Source organism: Rhineura floridana, chromosome 6, assembly GCF_030035675.1.
Source record: "Rhineura floridana isolate rRhiFlo1 chromosome 6, rRhiFlo1.hap2, whole genome shotgun sequence".
NCBI lineage: Eukaryota > Metazoa > Chordata > Lepidosauria > Squamata > Rhineuridae > Rhineura > Rhineura floridana.
The window spans coordinates 48,344,491-48,362,501 of record NC_084485.1 but is presented as its reverse complement, the minus strand read 5'-3'; the positions used below and the strand labels follow the sequence as shown (position 1 = coordinate 48,362,501).

At 47.2% G+C, this 18,011-nt stretch overlaps 1 protein-coding gene across 7 annotated transcripts in view; it reads left to right on the top strand.

Annotated features, from left to right (window-relative positions):
* The window catches only part of CHD6 (chromodomain helicase DNA binding protein 6), a 181,722-nt gene that overhangs the window by 143,622 nt on the left and 20,089 nt on the right, over window positions 1-18,011 (top strand). For all 7 annotated transcript variants that reach the window (XM_061631714.1, XM_061631710.1, XM_061631709.1 and 4 more), the window contains 7 exons: window positions 1,841-1,944; window positions 8,503-8,632; window positions 9,368-9,428; window positions 9,755-9,809; window positions 10,586-10,805; window positions 14,436-14,644; window positions 16,010-17,623. In XM_061631714.1, coding sequence (XP_061487698.1) covers window positions 1,841-1,944; window positions 8,503-8,632; window positions 9,368-9,428; window positions 9,755-9,809; window positions 10,586-10,805; window positions 14,436-14,644; window positions 16,010-17,623 — 2,393 coding nt within the window. The remainder of the gene's footprint in view (window positions 1-1,840; window positions 1,945-8,502; window positions 8,633-9,367; window positions 9,429-9,754; window positions 9,810-10,585; window positions 10,806-14,435; window positions 14,645-16,009; window positions 17,624-18,011) is intronic.

Here is an 18,011-nt window from a genome sequence, read left to right as displayed (position 1 = left end):
GCTGCCGCATTTTGCACTAGCTGGAGTTTCCGAACAGTCTTCAAGGGCAGCCCTACGTAGAGCGCATTACAGTAGTCCAATCTAGAAGTTACCAGAGCGTGAACAACTGAGGCGAGATCGTCACTGTCCAGATAGGGGCGTAGTTGGGCTACTAGGCGAAGATGGTAAAACGCATTCCTTGCCACCAAGGCCACTTGAGCCTCAAGCGACAAGGAAGGGTCAAAAAGGACCCCCAAACTACGAACCTGTTCCTTCAAGGGGAGTGTAACCCCATCTAGAACAGGATGAACATCCACCATCTGGGCAGGTAAAGGGCTCACCAACAGTGTCTCGGTCTTGTCTGGATTGAGTTTCAGTTTATTAGCTCTCATCCAGTCCATTATCGCGGTCAAGCAACGGTTCAGCACATCAACAGCCTCACCTGAAGTAGGTGAAAAGGAGAAGTAGAGCTGCGTGTCATCAGCGTACTGATGACAACGCAGTCCAAAACTCCTGATGACCGCACCCAGAGGCTGCATGTAGATGTTGAAAAGCATGGGGGGCAGAACCGACCCCTGAGGGACTCCACAATGGAGAGTCCAGGGTGTTGAGCAATGTTCCCCAAGCACTACCTTCTGGCGACGATCCGCCAAGTAGGAGCAGAGCCACTGCCAAGCAGTGCCCCCAACTCCCAACTCCGCGAGCCTCCCCAGAAGGATACCATGGTCGATGGTATCAAACGCCGCTGAGAGATCAAGGAGAATCAACAGAGTCACACTCCCCCTGTCCCTCTCCCGACAAAGGTCATCATACAGGGTGACCAAGGCTGTTTCAGTGCCAAAACCAGACCTAAAACCGGATTGAAACGGATCGAGATAATCGGTTTCATCCAAAAGCGCCTGGAGCTGGCCGGAGATGAGGCAACTGAGCTGTACACAGTATGCCAAGTATGGTTGCAGCAAAGATCTATATGAAGACATGATGATATTGGCATTTTTATTTTTTCATGTCCTTTCCTAATGATCCCTAGCATGGAATTTCCCTTTTTACACAGCTGCTGGTAGGTTGAGAACTTCATCAAGCTATCCATTATGACCCCAAGGTCTCATTCCGGGTCAGTCACTGCCTGTTTAGACCTCATAAGTATATCTGTGAAATTAGGATTTTTGCCCCAGTGTGCATCCCGTTACACTTACTTACATTGAATCACATTTGCCATTTTACTATCCATTCAACCAGTTTGGTGAGATTCATTTGGAGCTCTTTGCAGTCCCTTTTTGTTTTAACTTCCCTGACAAATTTAGTATTATCAGAAACTCTGGCTACCTCATTGCTCATCTCTAACTCTACATCATTTATGAATGTTAAAAAAACTGTATGTTATACCAATCCTGCATCAGTTACACTGGGTAACAATTTGTGCTGGATTTTGTTACACTTTAAAATGCTGGATATAACCTTTAAAGCACGGGTAGCTAACCTCTGGCCTTTCACATGTTCTTGGACTTCCCAGTTCCCATCAGCCCCGGACAGTATGATCAGGCTGATGAGAGGAGTTGTCCACAAGTACCCTTGCTTTAAAGCCTTAAAGTGCCTTAGACCAGATTATTTGAAGGGTACCTAGGCTTCCTAGGCTGTTCACTGGTTAAGGCCAAGTTGGTGTGTACTATGGACAGGGTCTTTTTAATGGTGGTCCTGTAGTTGTGGAATTTCCTTCCACATGAATTCTGTGAAACCCCCTCTTTGCCAGTGTTTAGACACAGTGTTCAGACTTTTTAAATCCATAATCTATATAAATAAGAGGAATGGTGTGGCCTATGCAGGGCACTCTTGGAATATAATATTTGCCTATCCTTCACAGGGATCTGGATGTCCTGTTGCCTGATATTGACTATGTAGAGATCCCTGTGGATTGGTGGAACGCTGATGCAGATAAATCCCTCCTCATTGGAGTTTTCAAACATGGTATTTATTTTAATATGGACTGGAATATTAATAAGTTGCATGTGGATCTGCCTGGGGGAGGGAAATTCTTCTGAAGACTTTTTCACTTTTTTTTGTTTCCCAGTTATTTCACTCTCTATATATGTGAAAAATAGGCAGGGCTGTGTGTATTCTGTGCTTTAAGAAACCTAAATTCTGTGATCACGCTGTAATCCTGTGCATACTTACCTGGGAGTAGGTCCCATTGAACTCAGCGGGACTTATTTCCTAGTAAACATGCATAGGATTACTCTGTAAACAATGCACATTTTGCTAGATAGTGCTGGAGGACATTCCTCAGTAGGGATGACTCCTTCTACTGGTCGTGACAGGCAGGGTCTCTAAGCTTCTTTGTAGCCTCTCCTGTGGGAGGAGCCGTCCCTCTCTCCAGACCGGAGGTCAGTGAAGGTCTGGAGTTAATCTCTTTTCTCTATTTAGAGCTTCTTTCTTTCATTTTCTGCTTCTACCTCTTAGTCTTTTTCTTATGCTAATCTTCTCCTCTCCTTACGTTTGTTCTATTTCCTGCCTGTTTCCTTCCCCTCCCCTACCTTCACTCCGTGGGGGCTCGGGTTTGTGAGGCTAGGCTGAACCCGGCTGGGTTCACAGACGTCGGAAAGGAGGCCGAAGAAGGGCAGAGCACGGCTAGCTGCAGCGTGCCAGCAGAGCAGCAGCCGCCCAGACGGGAGTCTCTTGCCTCGCTCCGCGGAGCCGTGTTTCTGCAACCCTCGCGTTCAGCGGGATTGCGGCTCCTGGCTCCCCCCCCCTTCACCAAAGGCTTGCCTCGTCGCGAGAGAACGTCCCAGCAGGGGGTTGAGTGGCGCCCGCTGTGGCTCGCCTGTAAAGTGATTCCCGCGCTTTCCCCTAAACGTCGGAGTCAAGGCCGCCATATTATGGCCTCACCCGCCTCCTCTCCGCCTTCCCGCCAAGAGCTTCGCCACGTGGGGGAGTTAAGGGACCTAGAGGACTCACAGCAATCAGTCTTCTCTCTGTCCCAGAGCGTAGACAGCGGGGGGATGAATCTCCTAGATGAAGGTATGGATGTTTTTCCCTGCCACTCTCAGTTTCCCAAATGTATGACCTGGGTTAAAGAGCTCATTGCTACTGAAGTCAGTGGCTCTATCTCACACACACGTAAAAGTAAGAAGCGCAAACATTCCAGGAAGCGCTCCCACAGGGGTAAGCGGAGGCGCTTATCCCCCTCCCCAGGCTCCAGCAGGGAGGACAGGCATGGCAGCTCATCTTTAAGAGACAGCCACTCCAGGTCCTCTTCCCTTTCCAATCAAGACATGAGGCGGGGGGGCTCACCCCCACCCTCCTACATTTTACACAGTGAGCCAGCTAAGGATGCACCCAGGGGTGACAAGGAGCACCTGGGTCATAGCGCGTTGGGGGGGTAGTAAGGCGTTCCTCCCCACAGACTCATGCAGGTCCCTCATCCTCAATGGTTTGGGATCGGCAGGCACAGGCACAGTCGCCCAGGCAGGCTCCTGTGCCACAGGTGGTACTATCAGATTCTGAAGAACTACTTGAGCAGGACAGGGAAGAGGAGGAGCTTTCGGGTGAGGAAATAGAAGTCACCCAGATGCAACCCAGACTCTTTGCTCCAGAGGTTTTTCAGCCGCTCCTTTCCAAGGCCCGCAGAGTGCTACAACTGCCAGAGGCTGAGGCGGGAGGCAATGCACCCACTCAGTCGGCCTCGGCAGGTGCAAAGAAGGCGTTCCCCTCCATGGACACTAAGCAGGTTTCAGTTCCCTTTCCCCAGGCGTTTGATGACGTGTGGGATGCTGAATGGTCATCCCCATGCAAACCAAAGCCATCCGGCAAGTGGGCAAAGAAACATTACGTCTTTGCTGACAGGATCATGGCAAGACTGCGTTTTCCCACAGTGGACCCGCCTATTGCTGCCCTTGCTAGCTCTGCAGTGATCCCTACAGAAGGGGAGGGGGGGCCTAAGGACCAGTGCGACAAGCAAGTCGAAGGGGCTCTTCGCAGGAGCTTTGAGGCAGATGCAGTCGGATTCAGGGCCGCAGCCACTTCCTCAGTTTTCTCTAGAGCAGTTTTTATGTGGGCCGAAGAGTTAGGGGCACAGGACGATGTCCCAAAATTTGTAAAGGATGGGTTAAAGAAAATGGCATACGCCTCGGCCCTGTCAGCAGACGCATCCATGGATGCCCTACAGTCTACAGCGCGCTCTATGGCTGCCTCCACTGTGGCAAGGCGTAATATTTGGCTCAGGCAGTGGGCTGTGGACTCAGGGTCACAGACCCGTCTCACTGCCCTACCTTTCTCAGGTTCTAAACTATTGGGGAGCCTCTTGAGGCCCACCTGGTGGAAACTAGGGATAAGAAGAAAGCACTCCCTATGGCCAGAACAGAGGAACGGAAGGGCAGGCAGAACCAGTTTTTTCGTTCCTCAAAACAGCCCTCTAGATTTCGCAGTCAGCCTTCCAACAGGTTTCGCTGGGGCAGACAAGACAAAGGGGGTGGACACGTTTCCTCCATTAAACCGGGAGGCACCCCATTCTCAGGGAGGAACCAGAAAGGGGTCCAAAAGGGCTCCTCCTCCTGACTGGCGGTCCCCAGCGGCCTCTCGCGGAGTGGGAGCCAGGCTTCTAGAGTTCGCCCCCCACTGGAGAGGCATCACTTCAGACAAATGGGTGCTGGACACGGTGTCCATGGGATATGCCATAGAGTTTCTTCGCATTCCGCACGACAGATTTCGACCCACCCCAAGGTCTCGAAGGCCGGAGAAGCACCTGTGCCACCTGGAAGCTATTCAGCATCTGCTGGACATCCGGGCAATAGAGCCAGTAGTTCCCTCGGAGAGGAAGTCAGGGGTTTATTCAATTTTTTTCTTAGTCGACAAAAAGGATGGCGACACGAGGGCTATTTTGGATCTCAAATGGATCAACAGGTGGGTGGCCAAAAAACACTTCAAAATGGAAACCCTTCACTCCATAACTGCAGCCCTAAGAAAAGGGGATTGGCTGACCTCTGTGGAGCTCTCCGAGGCGTATCTACACATTCCAGTTTGCAGACAACACAGGCGCTTTCTCCAGTTTTCATACGACAACAGACACTTCCAGTACAGGGCCTTACCGTTCGGCCTATCCTCAGTACCAAGAGTTTTCACCAAGGTCCTGGTGGTCCTGGTGGCACACCTCAGAACAATGGGGATATGCGTGCATCCCTATTTGGACGACATCTTGGTGAGAGCGCCATCCTGGGACCAGTCACACACAGAAACCCATCTCACTGTATCATGGCTCCAATGGTTGGGCTTCATAGTGACCTTGGAAAAGAGCATGCTGACCCCATCCCAAACTATTCCGCACTTGGGGGTGATCCTGGACATGCAACTTTTCCGCATGAGGCTCACTGAAGAAAGGGCCTTGAGACTTCAGCTGTTGCTTCAGGAAGCAGTTGCTGCACCAGCATCGGACCTGATGAGGCTAGCTCAGCTCTTGGGGTCCATGGTGTCGGCATACGACCTAGTTCAGTGGGCCCAATTCCACTCAAGAACACTACAACAGACCCTTATGCCCTACCAGGAGGCAATTCTCCTACGACACAGACGCTCGGTCTCCGTGCCTCCAACAGTACGGACAGAGCTCCGGTGGTGGCTGGAACCTCAGAGGTTGGCCCACGGAGTCAGCCTGGAAGAACCCCCATGCATAATCATGACCTCAGATGCGAGCTTATACGGATGGGGGGCTCACCTGGACCACAATGTAGCCCAGGGGACATGGTCTGCAATGGAGGCGGAGCTCAATATAAATATACTGGAGTTGTGGGCCATCAGACTGGGCCTACAAGCCTTCGCCCCAGAGATCAGGGGGAAGCATCTCCTCATACGCACCGACAACTCATTGGCGAAATCTTATGTCAACAGACAAGGAGGCACGGGATCGAAGGGCCTAATGCTCGAGGCGGAGTGCCTGTTCAAATGGGCGGAGAGGCATCTTGCCTCTCTGAAGGCCGAGCACCTGGCGGGCACACACAACTTTGTAGCCGACTGGCTCAGCAGGACAGCTATGAAGGAGGCAGAATGGCAACTGAACCCGGAAGTTTTCCAACAGGTGGTGCGCAGGTGGGGAGAACCAGTAGTGGATCTCTTTGCCACACCCGCAAACGCACAGCTGGACAGGTTCTTCACAAGACATCCGTGTCACCAGGCTCAGGGCACAAACGCTCTAGTCACACCGTGGCCACAAGGCCTCCTGTACACCTTTCCTCCGTTTGGGCTGATACAACGCACGATCCAGCGGGTTCGGGCATTGAGGGCGGAAATTATTATAGTGATGCCCTATTGGCCTCGACGTCCCTGGTTTCCGGACCTGCTGAACATGTCAGTCGAGACACCCTGGCAGGTACCCTCTCGAACGGATCTTCTGATTCAGGGACCAGTCTGCCATCCTCGACCCGAACTGTTCCGGCTAACAGCTTGGAGGCTGAGCGGTTGTGGTTGAGCGATAAGGGCTTTAAGGGGAAAGTGCTTGACACGCTACTGGTTTCGCGTAGACAGTCCATGAACCGGGTTTATTCATCCACGTGGAAGGTTTTCCTGTCCTGGTGCTCTGCAAATACGGTGGAACCTTGGTCTCGAGACGTCAGGGGTCCCCTTGGGTTCCTCCAGTCGGGCCTAGATAAGGGTTTGAGCGCAGCCACAATCAAGAGACAAGCTGCAGCTCTTAGTAGCATTTTGTTAAGCCTGGGGGCCCCCCCGCTTTCCTCCAACCCATTCCTTAAACGATTTTTAAGAGGGGTGATGCTGGTTTCCCCACCAATGATTCACAGGTTTCCAAACTGGAACCTTACCTGGGTACTGACGGCGCTGACGGTACTGCCATTTGAACCAATGGCTACCTGCCCCCTGAACCTCTTGACGCTTAAAACGGTTTTTCTGGTTTCCATCACATCGGCACGTAGAGTTTCCGAGTTGGGGGCATTGTCCTCCGACCCTCAATTGTGCGTGTTTCACCAGGACAAGGTAGTCCTCTGCCCAGACCCGGCATTTCTCCCTAAAATCAATTCCATTTTCCATAGGTCGCAGGAAGTGGTTCTCCCTTCATTCTGCCCCGCTCCCTCCAGTACCCAGGAACGTAGGTGGCACTCGCTCGATGTGAGGAGGGCCCTTCGTTTCTACTTGGATCGTACCTTAAAGTTCAGGAGGTCTGAGGCCCTTTTTGGGGCCTTCTCTGGGAAATCAAAGGGGTGTAAGGTGACAACCTACTCTATCTCATGCTGGCTCAGAGCGGCTATAGCACGTGCATATGAAGCTCTGGGTAAGGAACCTCCATTGGGTACCACGGCACACTCAATTAGGGGGGCAGTGGCTTCAGCAGCGTTTAAGGGAGGGTTCCCCATAATGGATGTCTGTAGGGCGGCTACATGGGCTTCCCCACACACTTTTATCAGACACTATAAAATAGACTCATTCTCATCAGCCGATGCTGCATTTGGCAGGAAGGTACTCCAGAAGGTGTTGCCTTCTAGCTAGAGGAATCCCACCCACAGTCCTGGTACACTGCTCTGTCATATCCCTACTGAGGAATGTCCTCCAGCACTATCTAGCAAAAATGGAAATTTTACTCACCGTGAATTTCTATTTGTAGATAGTGCTGGAGGACATTCCACCCACCTCTTATTCCTCTGCTTCACCTTCTGGAGTGGAGGGGGGAGTGCGGGGAGTTAGGGCTTCTGCCAGCGCCTTACACTTGCACACGTTGTTTAGTATTGTGTGTCTCCCTTCATGTGTGACCTGTCTTCCAGCACATTGGTTCCGTGTTGGTCTGTCGCTTTTCTTCAGCTTCTCCTGGTATAGGCTTCCACTCTAGGGACGTCTGGGAAGATGTGGATATGGGGCCTGAGGAGTGTTCCTGGCTCTGTCAGTTCGGTCTGGAGAGAGGGACGGCTCCTCCCACAGGAGAGGCTACAAAGAAGCTTAGAGACCCTGCCTGTCACGACCAGTAGGAGGAGTCATCCCTACTGAGGAATGTCCTCCAGCACTATCTACAAATAGAAATTCACGGTGAGTAAAATTTCCATTTTTTATGATGAGATTGAAATTCTAATATATGTCTATGTTGTGTAACTGTTAAATTATATCAAACTATATATTTGGTTGGTTGTAATGGTTACATATATAAAATTTTGAACACATATTATAATGTGATTTATGTGATACTTTAATAATAAAAATGATATCCTCTTTTGCTAATATTTCTTTAACTTGCATATCTCTGTTTGTCATGGTAAGAGGCAGTAAGCTATTATGGGCACTGAATACAAATCCTGATCGGCCTTTCTCTGGCTTTTGCCATTTTTTGCATGTGTTGCTCTTGTACTGTTGTCTATATTATGTGACATAATGTTGATTAATTCAGCAACGACACTGGGTCATATAAAGTAGGTGGACTACATGTCCCACCTCCCACTGTTTTCTTCCTGATTAAGTGGACATAAAGGGAGTTGTAGTGGGAGGAGGGATTAAGGCTGGAAGGGTACAGAAGAATATCACCAAAGTAACGTTATTTCCCAGGTTATGAACGGTACAATGCTATGCGAGCTGACCCAGCCCTATGCTTCCTTGAGAAGGTAGGAATGCCAGATGAGAAGCTGTTGTCTGCAGAGCAGAGTGTCATCGATGGAGTGCAGGATGCTCCAGAAAGGTAAGTCTATGCTGGGCGGGCAGGGATCAATCTGCCACCGGAACAGTATTGCTTGTGAAGTGAATTGCACACTACACTACTGTAGATGCTGGTATTGCTGTGGGAACTCTATTCGAGTGGTATCAGTGATTTAGAAAGCCATTAGCTGTTCATCGTGATGCTGCAATTGGCAGATGAGGAGGCCGTGGTTATATGAATTATATCAAAAGAGTATGGGCAGTATTGAATTATATCAGAGTATGGACTAGCACAACAGGACTTCCTCTCAGTGCCCCCTGCCATCCCCAAATCTGCTCTGAAGGGGGAACTTGGAAAACAGATTTAGGGGAGAAAAAGGGGAGAACATTCCTTTGCTTTGTTGCATAAGGAAAAATCCTTGCACTGATAGAACGATATGCTTAACTCTATGTTGAATACAACTGTGCTTTGGAGCAATAGGCTAAGTGTGTACCATGCATACAATCCTGAGAAAATGTATCCATAGTAGGTTTTACTTTTGGTGACCCCAGAGTGTTAAGTCTGCAGAAGGTGGGGATAGAATGATTGTCGTGCTGTATACAAAGTAGACTGTTGGCAGTCTCTGTTATAAGGCAGATGTCTACCTTCAGCATAGGTAATGTAGGCAGCACTGGTTGCCTCCACTTCAATGGAATTAATGTATGGAGAGCTCTGTCAGAATGACCTTGCCTGACAAAGCTTCTACAGACTCACCCCCTGTTGGATTGCTTTGTTTAGAGGGAACGTGGATAAAGAGGAGAGCAGTGCAGACAAGCAGGATGGGCTGCAAAAACAGAAGGTAAGTGCGATTTGCAAGTGTAGCAAGAGCACTGCTTACTCTATGTACCTTCCACTGTGAGTTTTGATGGTGTTCTGGGAGTATAGAAAACACACACACACAAATATTACCCGTGACAGTTTCACATCCCTTAAAGTTTTGATTTTGGATCATATTGACAGTAAAAAGTGTTTTTCAGGTGGGTTCCTAGTGGTGCCTTTATTGTTTTAACACATGTAGAAGTGTGGGACACGTACATAAGTCAGTGTTTGCAGACTAGCTCTTGTCCCAGAAGCCAGTGTCTGTGAAGTAAATTCTGTTGATGTGGGCTTGTTTTCACTTCATAGGAGGCTTCAGATTGCTGTGGTGAAGTCACTGAAAAGAAAGATGACAGTGTGGCAGGTGAGGCTGCGCGTTCAGATGTTCTAGGGAATAGGGTGGTATCAACATTATTGGCTAGAATAGCAGCTTATGCTAGAGCAAATGGAATCTGTTTGCAAAAGATTCTTCACTATGCTTTTGAAATACTCCAGTAATACTTAGAATTTCAGGTGCTGTGCAATTTAAAAGTATAAACTTAGATAACAAGCCCTTTGAGAGATACCCTCTATTTTCTATTTATTTTGTCTTAAAATTGTTTATCCCATTTTCTCTGATTACCTTAAAAATGAAAATATATCTTTGTACAAACAAATCTCAGGAATTAAAGTTGCTGAAAAACTGCCAAAATAGGAAAGTCTTTGAGCAGCTTCTTTATAGAAAGAAAGGGAAAAAAATAGGGCAGCAAGGGAGTTCCATTGTGCTGGGCCAAAGAAAAAGGCCTGGGTCTACAAATTAATTCTAGAGCACTGATTCCCAAGTGGGCTTTGGGGTCATCAGCTGTTATTACTGTGGACAACAGCTCATAAGGATGTTAATGGTACTCCTTTCTGGATCAGGGATTAGAACTGGCAGGTAGGCTTGAACAAAGACAAAAATAAAGAACTGAATGACATTCAAACGACAAGGACCTAGAAACCAGATGCTGCCTTGCATATCCCAGCCACAGTACTGCAGACTGATGGACAGGATATGACCCTGTATATGTAGGTGGCATGAAGTAAATGATTCAGTAGGAATGTGTTTAAGGACTCTGCAGGGTTTGTATTAAATACTAATGACCTTGCTGATGTTTGAAGCCCAGGATGGCTCCGACCTAGACAAATCCAGCTGGCCTGTATCATCTGCCCTCACAGCCAGACTGCGGCGACTCGTCACTGTCTATCAGCGTTGCAACCGTAAAGAGCTACCTTCTAGGCCTGAGATCATTGGGCCTTGTAACCATGGCTATTGGCTGCAAGAGGAGATGTTTAGGAGAGCCAGCGAGATGGATCCTATTAACAAGGAAATGCAGAAAAGGTAATAGAAAACAGTAGGTTGTGAACAGCAGGCTTGAGCTTATTTGGGCACTCTTAGGGCTGTTTTACGTAAATGAGCAAGGGCAAAAACTACTAAGAATTTGTCCCCAAACAGCGTAACTAGCTCATAGCCTGCTGATGTAATTGCAAGCTTGCAGATGCTACCCCTGTTACTAGATTTACATGCTTTCTGATTCCAGATTATGGCGAACACAGACACACACCAAAGAGGGCCCCACTAGGCAGGGAATTCTTCCCTCACACTAGAATTCATCAAATACACTCGTCTTGACAACTCTGATCTTACCCTGTGGCATGCATGAAGAGCAGGCAGCCCCCTCCCAACTTCGAAGCTGCAGATGTGGGTAGGATCATCTGAGCAGTTGCACATTGATGCCTGTCACCTCTTGAGCTCTAAAATGGGGGATTGTTTAGTAGGTGAAGGCACCTGAAGATTCTCAGTCACACAGGACCAAACTGGCAACTCGCATCCCCTGCTGGTCTTTCCTGCTTTGGAGCAAGAAAGCAGGAGGGGAAGACATTGGCCATTGTTGTTTGAAGATTCTCTTTGTGACTTTGGGAAGTGGTCCCCAAAAGTACAAGCTGTGTTTGACACAACTGCCTGAAGGCACTTGTGAACCTTTGGAAAACAGTGTCCTATAGTGCACACTTCCGCTATCCTGGCCTTTCCCTTGGAGAAGACTGGATGATGAGAAGCATTGAACGGTACATCCTGAAGATATAATACAGCTCCTTTGGGTAGTAATGCCCAGCAATGCACGCTTTCCCACACACATACACCTGCCTTTCCTTTGGGAAATGTTGGTGGCAGAATTGACAGGTGTGGTGTGGCAACTACAATTTTTGGCTTGGCCAGCAAGGCCAACCCAAAATTATAGTCCCCTGCCTTCTGCAGAGAATAGGCTGAGAAGGGGGCTTCTCTTATTACACAGCCACGAGAGTGGCTGTATACCATAGCCAGCATGATTTTTCACATTCCGCAGTGTTAAATTGAAAATAACCCCATGCCATTCTGATGCATCCCATAAGTTCATTTCAAAACAAAACCTTACAAACCTTATAGTCCTGAATTCAGAAACGCTTGCTTAACAACCGTCTCAATTTTCATGGTGGTACACAAAACAATCAGAGAGAATACAGAGTTCAAAGTCTAAAGAGAGAGAAAAAAAAATCCAGAGTCCTTTTGGACTTTTTCCTGTCAGAGTTCTCATAATCTGTTGAAATTCATTAAAAATCAGCCATGTTCACAGAGTACTTGTAATCCTGTTACTGACCTTGCCCCATACTCTGACCTTCATCTTCTGCAGTTTAAAAGTTTAAAAAATGCCTGGCTGATTTTTAATTAATTTAAGAAATGTTGGCGGGAACCCTATAATAGTGTTGGGCATGCTCAGTAAGAACCAACTGTCAGTGTTCTAAAAGCCAGACTCACAGCTGCTGGGCTTGCCTAATCGGGGCCACACCCACACATGACCTTTATTTCACTTTAGACAGTGATGGCTTCCCCCAAAGAATCCTGGGAAGTGTAGTTTGTGAAGGGTGCAGAGAGGAGATTCTATTCCACTGACAGAGCTCCAGTGGCCAGACTGGTTTAACAGTCAGCCACTCTGATTGAAGGTCTGTGAGAGGAGCAGGGCGTCTCCTAGCAACTCTCAGCACCCTGCACTAACTACACTTCTTTGAGAGAAGCCATGCCTGTCCAAAGTGAAATAAAGGCCTGGTGTGGATGTGGCCAGGGACAGCTTTAGTTTAAATTTGGGTGACAGGCTACATGTGCCTGCTGTAGAATAAAAAGGTGGAGGAAACGCTGAAAAGCAATGATACTGTTCACAATGTATTGCTTTTGGAAAGGAAAGGGACTGCCCCTCCCCCAGGTCAGTATTGGACTATGACCTGGGAGACCAGGATTTGAATCCCCACACAGCCATGAAGTTCACTGGGTGACATTGGGCCAGTCACTGCCTCTCAGCCTCAGAGGAAGGCAGTGGTAAAACCACCTCTGAATACCGTTTACCATGAAAACCCTATTCATAGGGTCGCCATAAGTTGGGATCGACTTGAAGGCAGTCCATTTCCATTTTCAAACTTGATTGCACAGAAATAAATCCCACTGAACTCAAAAAGTATACAACTGGTCAAACCCACCCTCCCTTCTCCTCCCTCCAATCCTCTCCCTCTTGCCCCTTCCCTCCCATCCCCCTCCAATCCTCTCCCTCTTGCCCCTTCCCTCCCATCCCCCTCCAATCCTCTCCTTCCCCCTACCCCTCCTTCTCCCCATGGTCAGTTTTACCTATCTTAAGCATGATTGCATGGGAGTAAATGCCATTGAACTCAATAAGCATGCAAATGATCAAACCTGCCCTCCCCTGCCCTTCCTTTGCCCCTCCCCCTCCAATCCCCCCTCCTCCTTCCCTCACCCCTCCCTTTCTCCTTCCCTCTCCCCTCCCCCTGCTCCTCCCCCATCATCAGTTTTACCTGTCCTAACCATGATTACATAGAGTAAATCCCATTGAACTCAATAAGCATGCAAATGATCAGACCTGACTTTCCCCTCCTTCCCCTCTCCTCTCCCTCCCTCCTTCCCTCCCCTCTTCCCTCTTCCTTCTTCTTCCCTGCCCACTCCAGCCATCCCTCCCTCCCTCCTCTGGTCAGTTTTACCTATCCTAAGCATAAACTCAATAAACATGGAAATGATCAAACCTGCCCTTCTCCTCCCCTCCCCCTCCTTCCTGCTCCCCTCCCCCCCTACCCATCCCCTGTGGTCAGTTTCACCTACCCTAAGCATATTTGCAGAGGAGTAAATGCCACTGAACTCAATAAACATGCAAATGATCAATCCATTCTCAGCAAACTTGCACAGGATCCCATCTCTTACCTCCCAGATTAAAAAGCAGAGAAATTCACTAATGTTACCAAATTCTTCCAAGCTACACAGGAAGTGGATTGGACTGTGAAAGACCAACCCAAATTGTATTTGCATTTTTACAAATTTGTAGGACAGTACAATATCTCAGAGAGGAGGTCAGGTCTCCTTCTCCCCTGGTGCATTCACTATAGCTGCCCAATTTCCCTGCTTTTTAAAGTTTGATAGAAATATTTGTTGGCTATAGGTACGTTCTTAAACTGCAAGGTTTTATAGAGTTATGCAAGTTCAAAGACAAGCAACAGAACTTTAGATTGTTGGTCCATCTGTGTGGCATTTGCTTTGTTGTGGCTGCTACCTAGTAGGTAAAATACTGTATTTAACTCTCCTGACACAATGTGTCAGCTCCTGTGTGCATTGAAAAGGGACCAAAACATGAATAATTTGTTTATAGATTGTGACTAAGAAGAGATACAAAGTGCCCTTCTTGTTAGTAACTGGGGAAGAAGACCAGCAACTGGCTCACTGGCAATAAAGAACTGTTGTGTGAATTGGAAGTGAACCTTGTTTCTTACATATGCTTCTCTTCAGCTGCTTTCAGCACTTAGCTGGACTTCTAAAAATGTATTATTTATGAATTTTTAAAAAACTAGAAAAAATAGAGTGATGAGAACTGATACATAATTGCAGACACATCGAAAATTGGATTTTTTAAAAACAAGTTTCATGAATATGTGCATTTTGCAGATGGACCAGAAGAGAGCAAGCAGATTTCTCTCGCACTGTCTCTTCATTCGGGGTAATGTATGATCCATTGAAGAAGGTGTTTGACTGGACCCAGTTCCGATCTATTTCACGTTTGGAGAAGAAAACTGACGAGAGCCTAGAAAAATATTTCTACAGCTTTGTTGCGATGTGCAGAAATGTCTGTCGTTTGCCCCACTGGAAAGAAGATGGTGAGTGGAAATCATTTAAGACTTCTAAACTCATAACATAATGGTGATGGGTGAGATTACCTGGCTTATTTCTTAAATCAGTTTTTTATTTCCATCCTTCTATGACAGCATCATATGGACCCAGATTGTGCATGTTCAAATGTTAATGTACTCCAAAAATACCATATGCTTAGTTCTAAAGAGACCAAAGTTCCAATCTTAGTTTTTCCTGTGGTAAATTAACAGCCCAGAAACTGATTATGTAAATCAGCCTACTCGAGGCTGATGACTCCTTCCAGATGTTGTTGGACTGCAGCTCCCATCAGCCCCAACCAGCATGTATGGTTGATGTCAGGGATGATGGGAGTTGAAGTCCAACAATATTTAGAGGGAACCAGATTGGCAAAGGCTGCTGTGCATGTTTAAGACTCTTTTCACTGAAAAAGAAACATACATCTACCAGATAAATCAAATTAGGTAGCCTGTTTCAAAGGCCTATGATGTGAATAAAAAATAGCTGTTAACTACATTACATGCAACATTAACCATAATCAAAAGTTTAAAAGAAAATGTTAGAGACAGTAACGTCTAGTGTATTGGGGCAGAGCTGTAGAACCGCTCAGCTGACCCCTGGACAGGAAGGGAGTGGCAGGACATCCTATGTACCCGTGCAACCCTGACTTTGCCAGTGCCCTGCCCCATACTAGTGCCATCCAGATAAGCTGCAGCAAAACTTTCAGGAAGGCAACTCCATAGTTCTGTCCCACCATACCAGCTCTGACTGGTTAGAGACAAGAATACTCAGAGAAAGCACTCTAGTCTGAGAAGCACAGTAAGCCATTGGTTAGACAAAGTACAGGAGAAGTGCTACTAGCTTAGCCGTCTTGCTGTCTGTAAGCTACCCTTTAGTCACATTAATAATCTATCAACCATTGGTTGTGTTCTGCTATACGTTTTAGTCATGTTTCAGTTGGGTTACATCTCCAGGTGAAAACTGTTCTGAGTAGAATATTGTTACCTGGGGCCTTTTATTTATACTGAGGAGCAGGTGATCCTGTGCAGCATTGTCAGTCCAGAAACAATATGCACCAGCTGCTTCAGCTTATAGTAGTCTGCTGCTTACCTGTATGGCTGGTAGGGACTACTGTGGCACCAGTATGCACAATTGTCATCCCTGTGTTGGCATAAGGGCATCCCATGGTAAAAGGCTGCCTGCCTTAAAAAATCTTCAGCTGCTTCTCATGTATGCTGCAGCAGCAAATGCAAGCAACTGCCAATGTCCTGAGCAACACACTTGCAGTAGTCTGACCTCAGTTTAAAGACATTCAATCTCAGCATTAGCCTTTATGATTTTATCTACCCTTCCTTCCTTTTCTATACTTGTAGGCCCAGCAGATCCCAGTATCTATGTGGAACCAATCACAGAGGAGCGTGCTGCAAGGACACTATATCGAATTGAACTTTTACGGAAGGTCCGCGAGCAAGTGCTGAGATATCCACAGCTGCATGATCGGCTCAAGCTTTGTCGGCCAAGTCTGTACCTTCCTGTGTGGTGGGAGTGTGGTAAGCATGACCGGGATCTGCTCATTGGTACAGCTAAACATGGGCTGAACCGCACGGACTACTATATCATGAATGATCCCCAGTTGTCATTTCTGGATGCCTACAGAAACTATGCTCAGCACAAAAGGACAGGGATCCTTGGAGCAGATAACTTGTGTTGCCACCATCAGGCAAATTCTAAGTTGTACTGCTCCCCTTCGTACAATCAGGTGGAAAGAAAGCATGAATCTCAAGAGACTGAAACCGAGACCTGTATCAAGCTGGCGAGCTCAGACAATGGTTTCTCACGGACAGAAAACATCTCTCAGGATAGCAGCTGTGAGAACTTTATGTCTAAAGTCCGGGGCATGATCTCTGTTAACTATGATGAGAGCTCTTTGCCTGACTCTCTGATGAGCATGATGTATGACGAGAAGGCTTGCAACAGTGAGCACAGCTCCCTTGCCCGTGACAGCCCCAGCTGCACAGACATCAGCAGCAATACTACCAAAATGGCGGAGGGTAAAGTAGATGGGGATGAAGATCTATCTAGCTGTGATGCTGAGACCACAAGAGAGGCCCCCTACCTGGATCACTTGCAATTTAGCAGTGACCAAATGGAGGGTCAGAATGCAGCACAGGAGAGTTCACCTAAGGACACTAAGCCCTCCAAGAGCTTTACTGTGGAACCCTGTAATGCCCTTGCGCATATGGAGAGTCAGTATGCTAGCCCAGGATCAGTACCGTTTGAAAGAGATGGCATGGAAGGGGTCCTAAGCATAGGAATGTATAGTCCCAGTCTCCATAACTTTGATATTAAAGTCCACCCTGAGAAGAGATTCATGGGCTTGCTGCATGAAAAGGGCTTGGAAGAGAAATCAGTGCAGAGTCAGAGCCACAGTGAAGAAGAGGAGGAGGAAGAGGAGGAGGAAGAGGAAGATCATTTGGAGGCGGCTGCTGACACTGTGGAAGATTTGAGAGGTTGCTTGAAGAACCCAGATTGTGGCGAAGCCAAATCCAGTGTGCAAGAGGGGCAAAAACATAGTTCATGTCTTCTCACCACTCTGGATGCATTCATGAAGGAAAGGAATAAGGAACTGATTGAGTCTATCTCAAATGAGCAGGTGGCATCCAAATGCGATAGTGAGCCTGGCACTGGGGAGGATGATCAAGCTGAATGTGAGAGCCTTGAGGAGCACACCGCAGCCTTGCAAGAGATCCAGACCTGCCACCATCACCACTATCACCACTCTGCACAAAGCCAGTTGTCGGCAATTCAGATGGAGCTCCTTAAGTCGCATTCTATTTGCATGGAGGCAGATATCTGGGGAGACGACGCTGAGGAGAAGAGGGGCAGTCCTGTTGCTCAGCCTCTCTGTGAGAATGAAATGAAGAGAGAAGATGAAGAGTGTGAGAATCAAGACCTAGAAAAGAGGGATGAAATCAGTCAAAATCAAGGTAATGTTCAGATACTAGTGACCATTCCTGCATATCTGAGTGCCAACTTACAATTCATCACAAAAGAGTGATCCAAAATGAGAACATTACTTAGAAATGGAAATTTAAGTTTATTGATAATTTAAAATTACTGATAGTTTTGGTGTTTTTCGTGAACTGCTTAGAGGTCTTTACATTCAAGTTATATATACATTTTGTTAAATGAATACTAAGAAGTATATAAAATACCTTAAATAAATAAATAAAATGAAAATTACTAAGTGTGTTTTAAAAAACATATTCACTAATATGGATACACATGGCAGAATCAACATGACACCAACTGGTGAGATAAATCCTATATCTTACAAAGTGCCAGAAAACTGTGCCTGTGTGGCTGCAGAGCAAA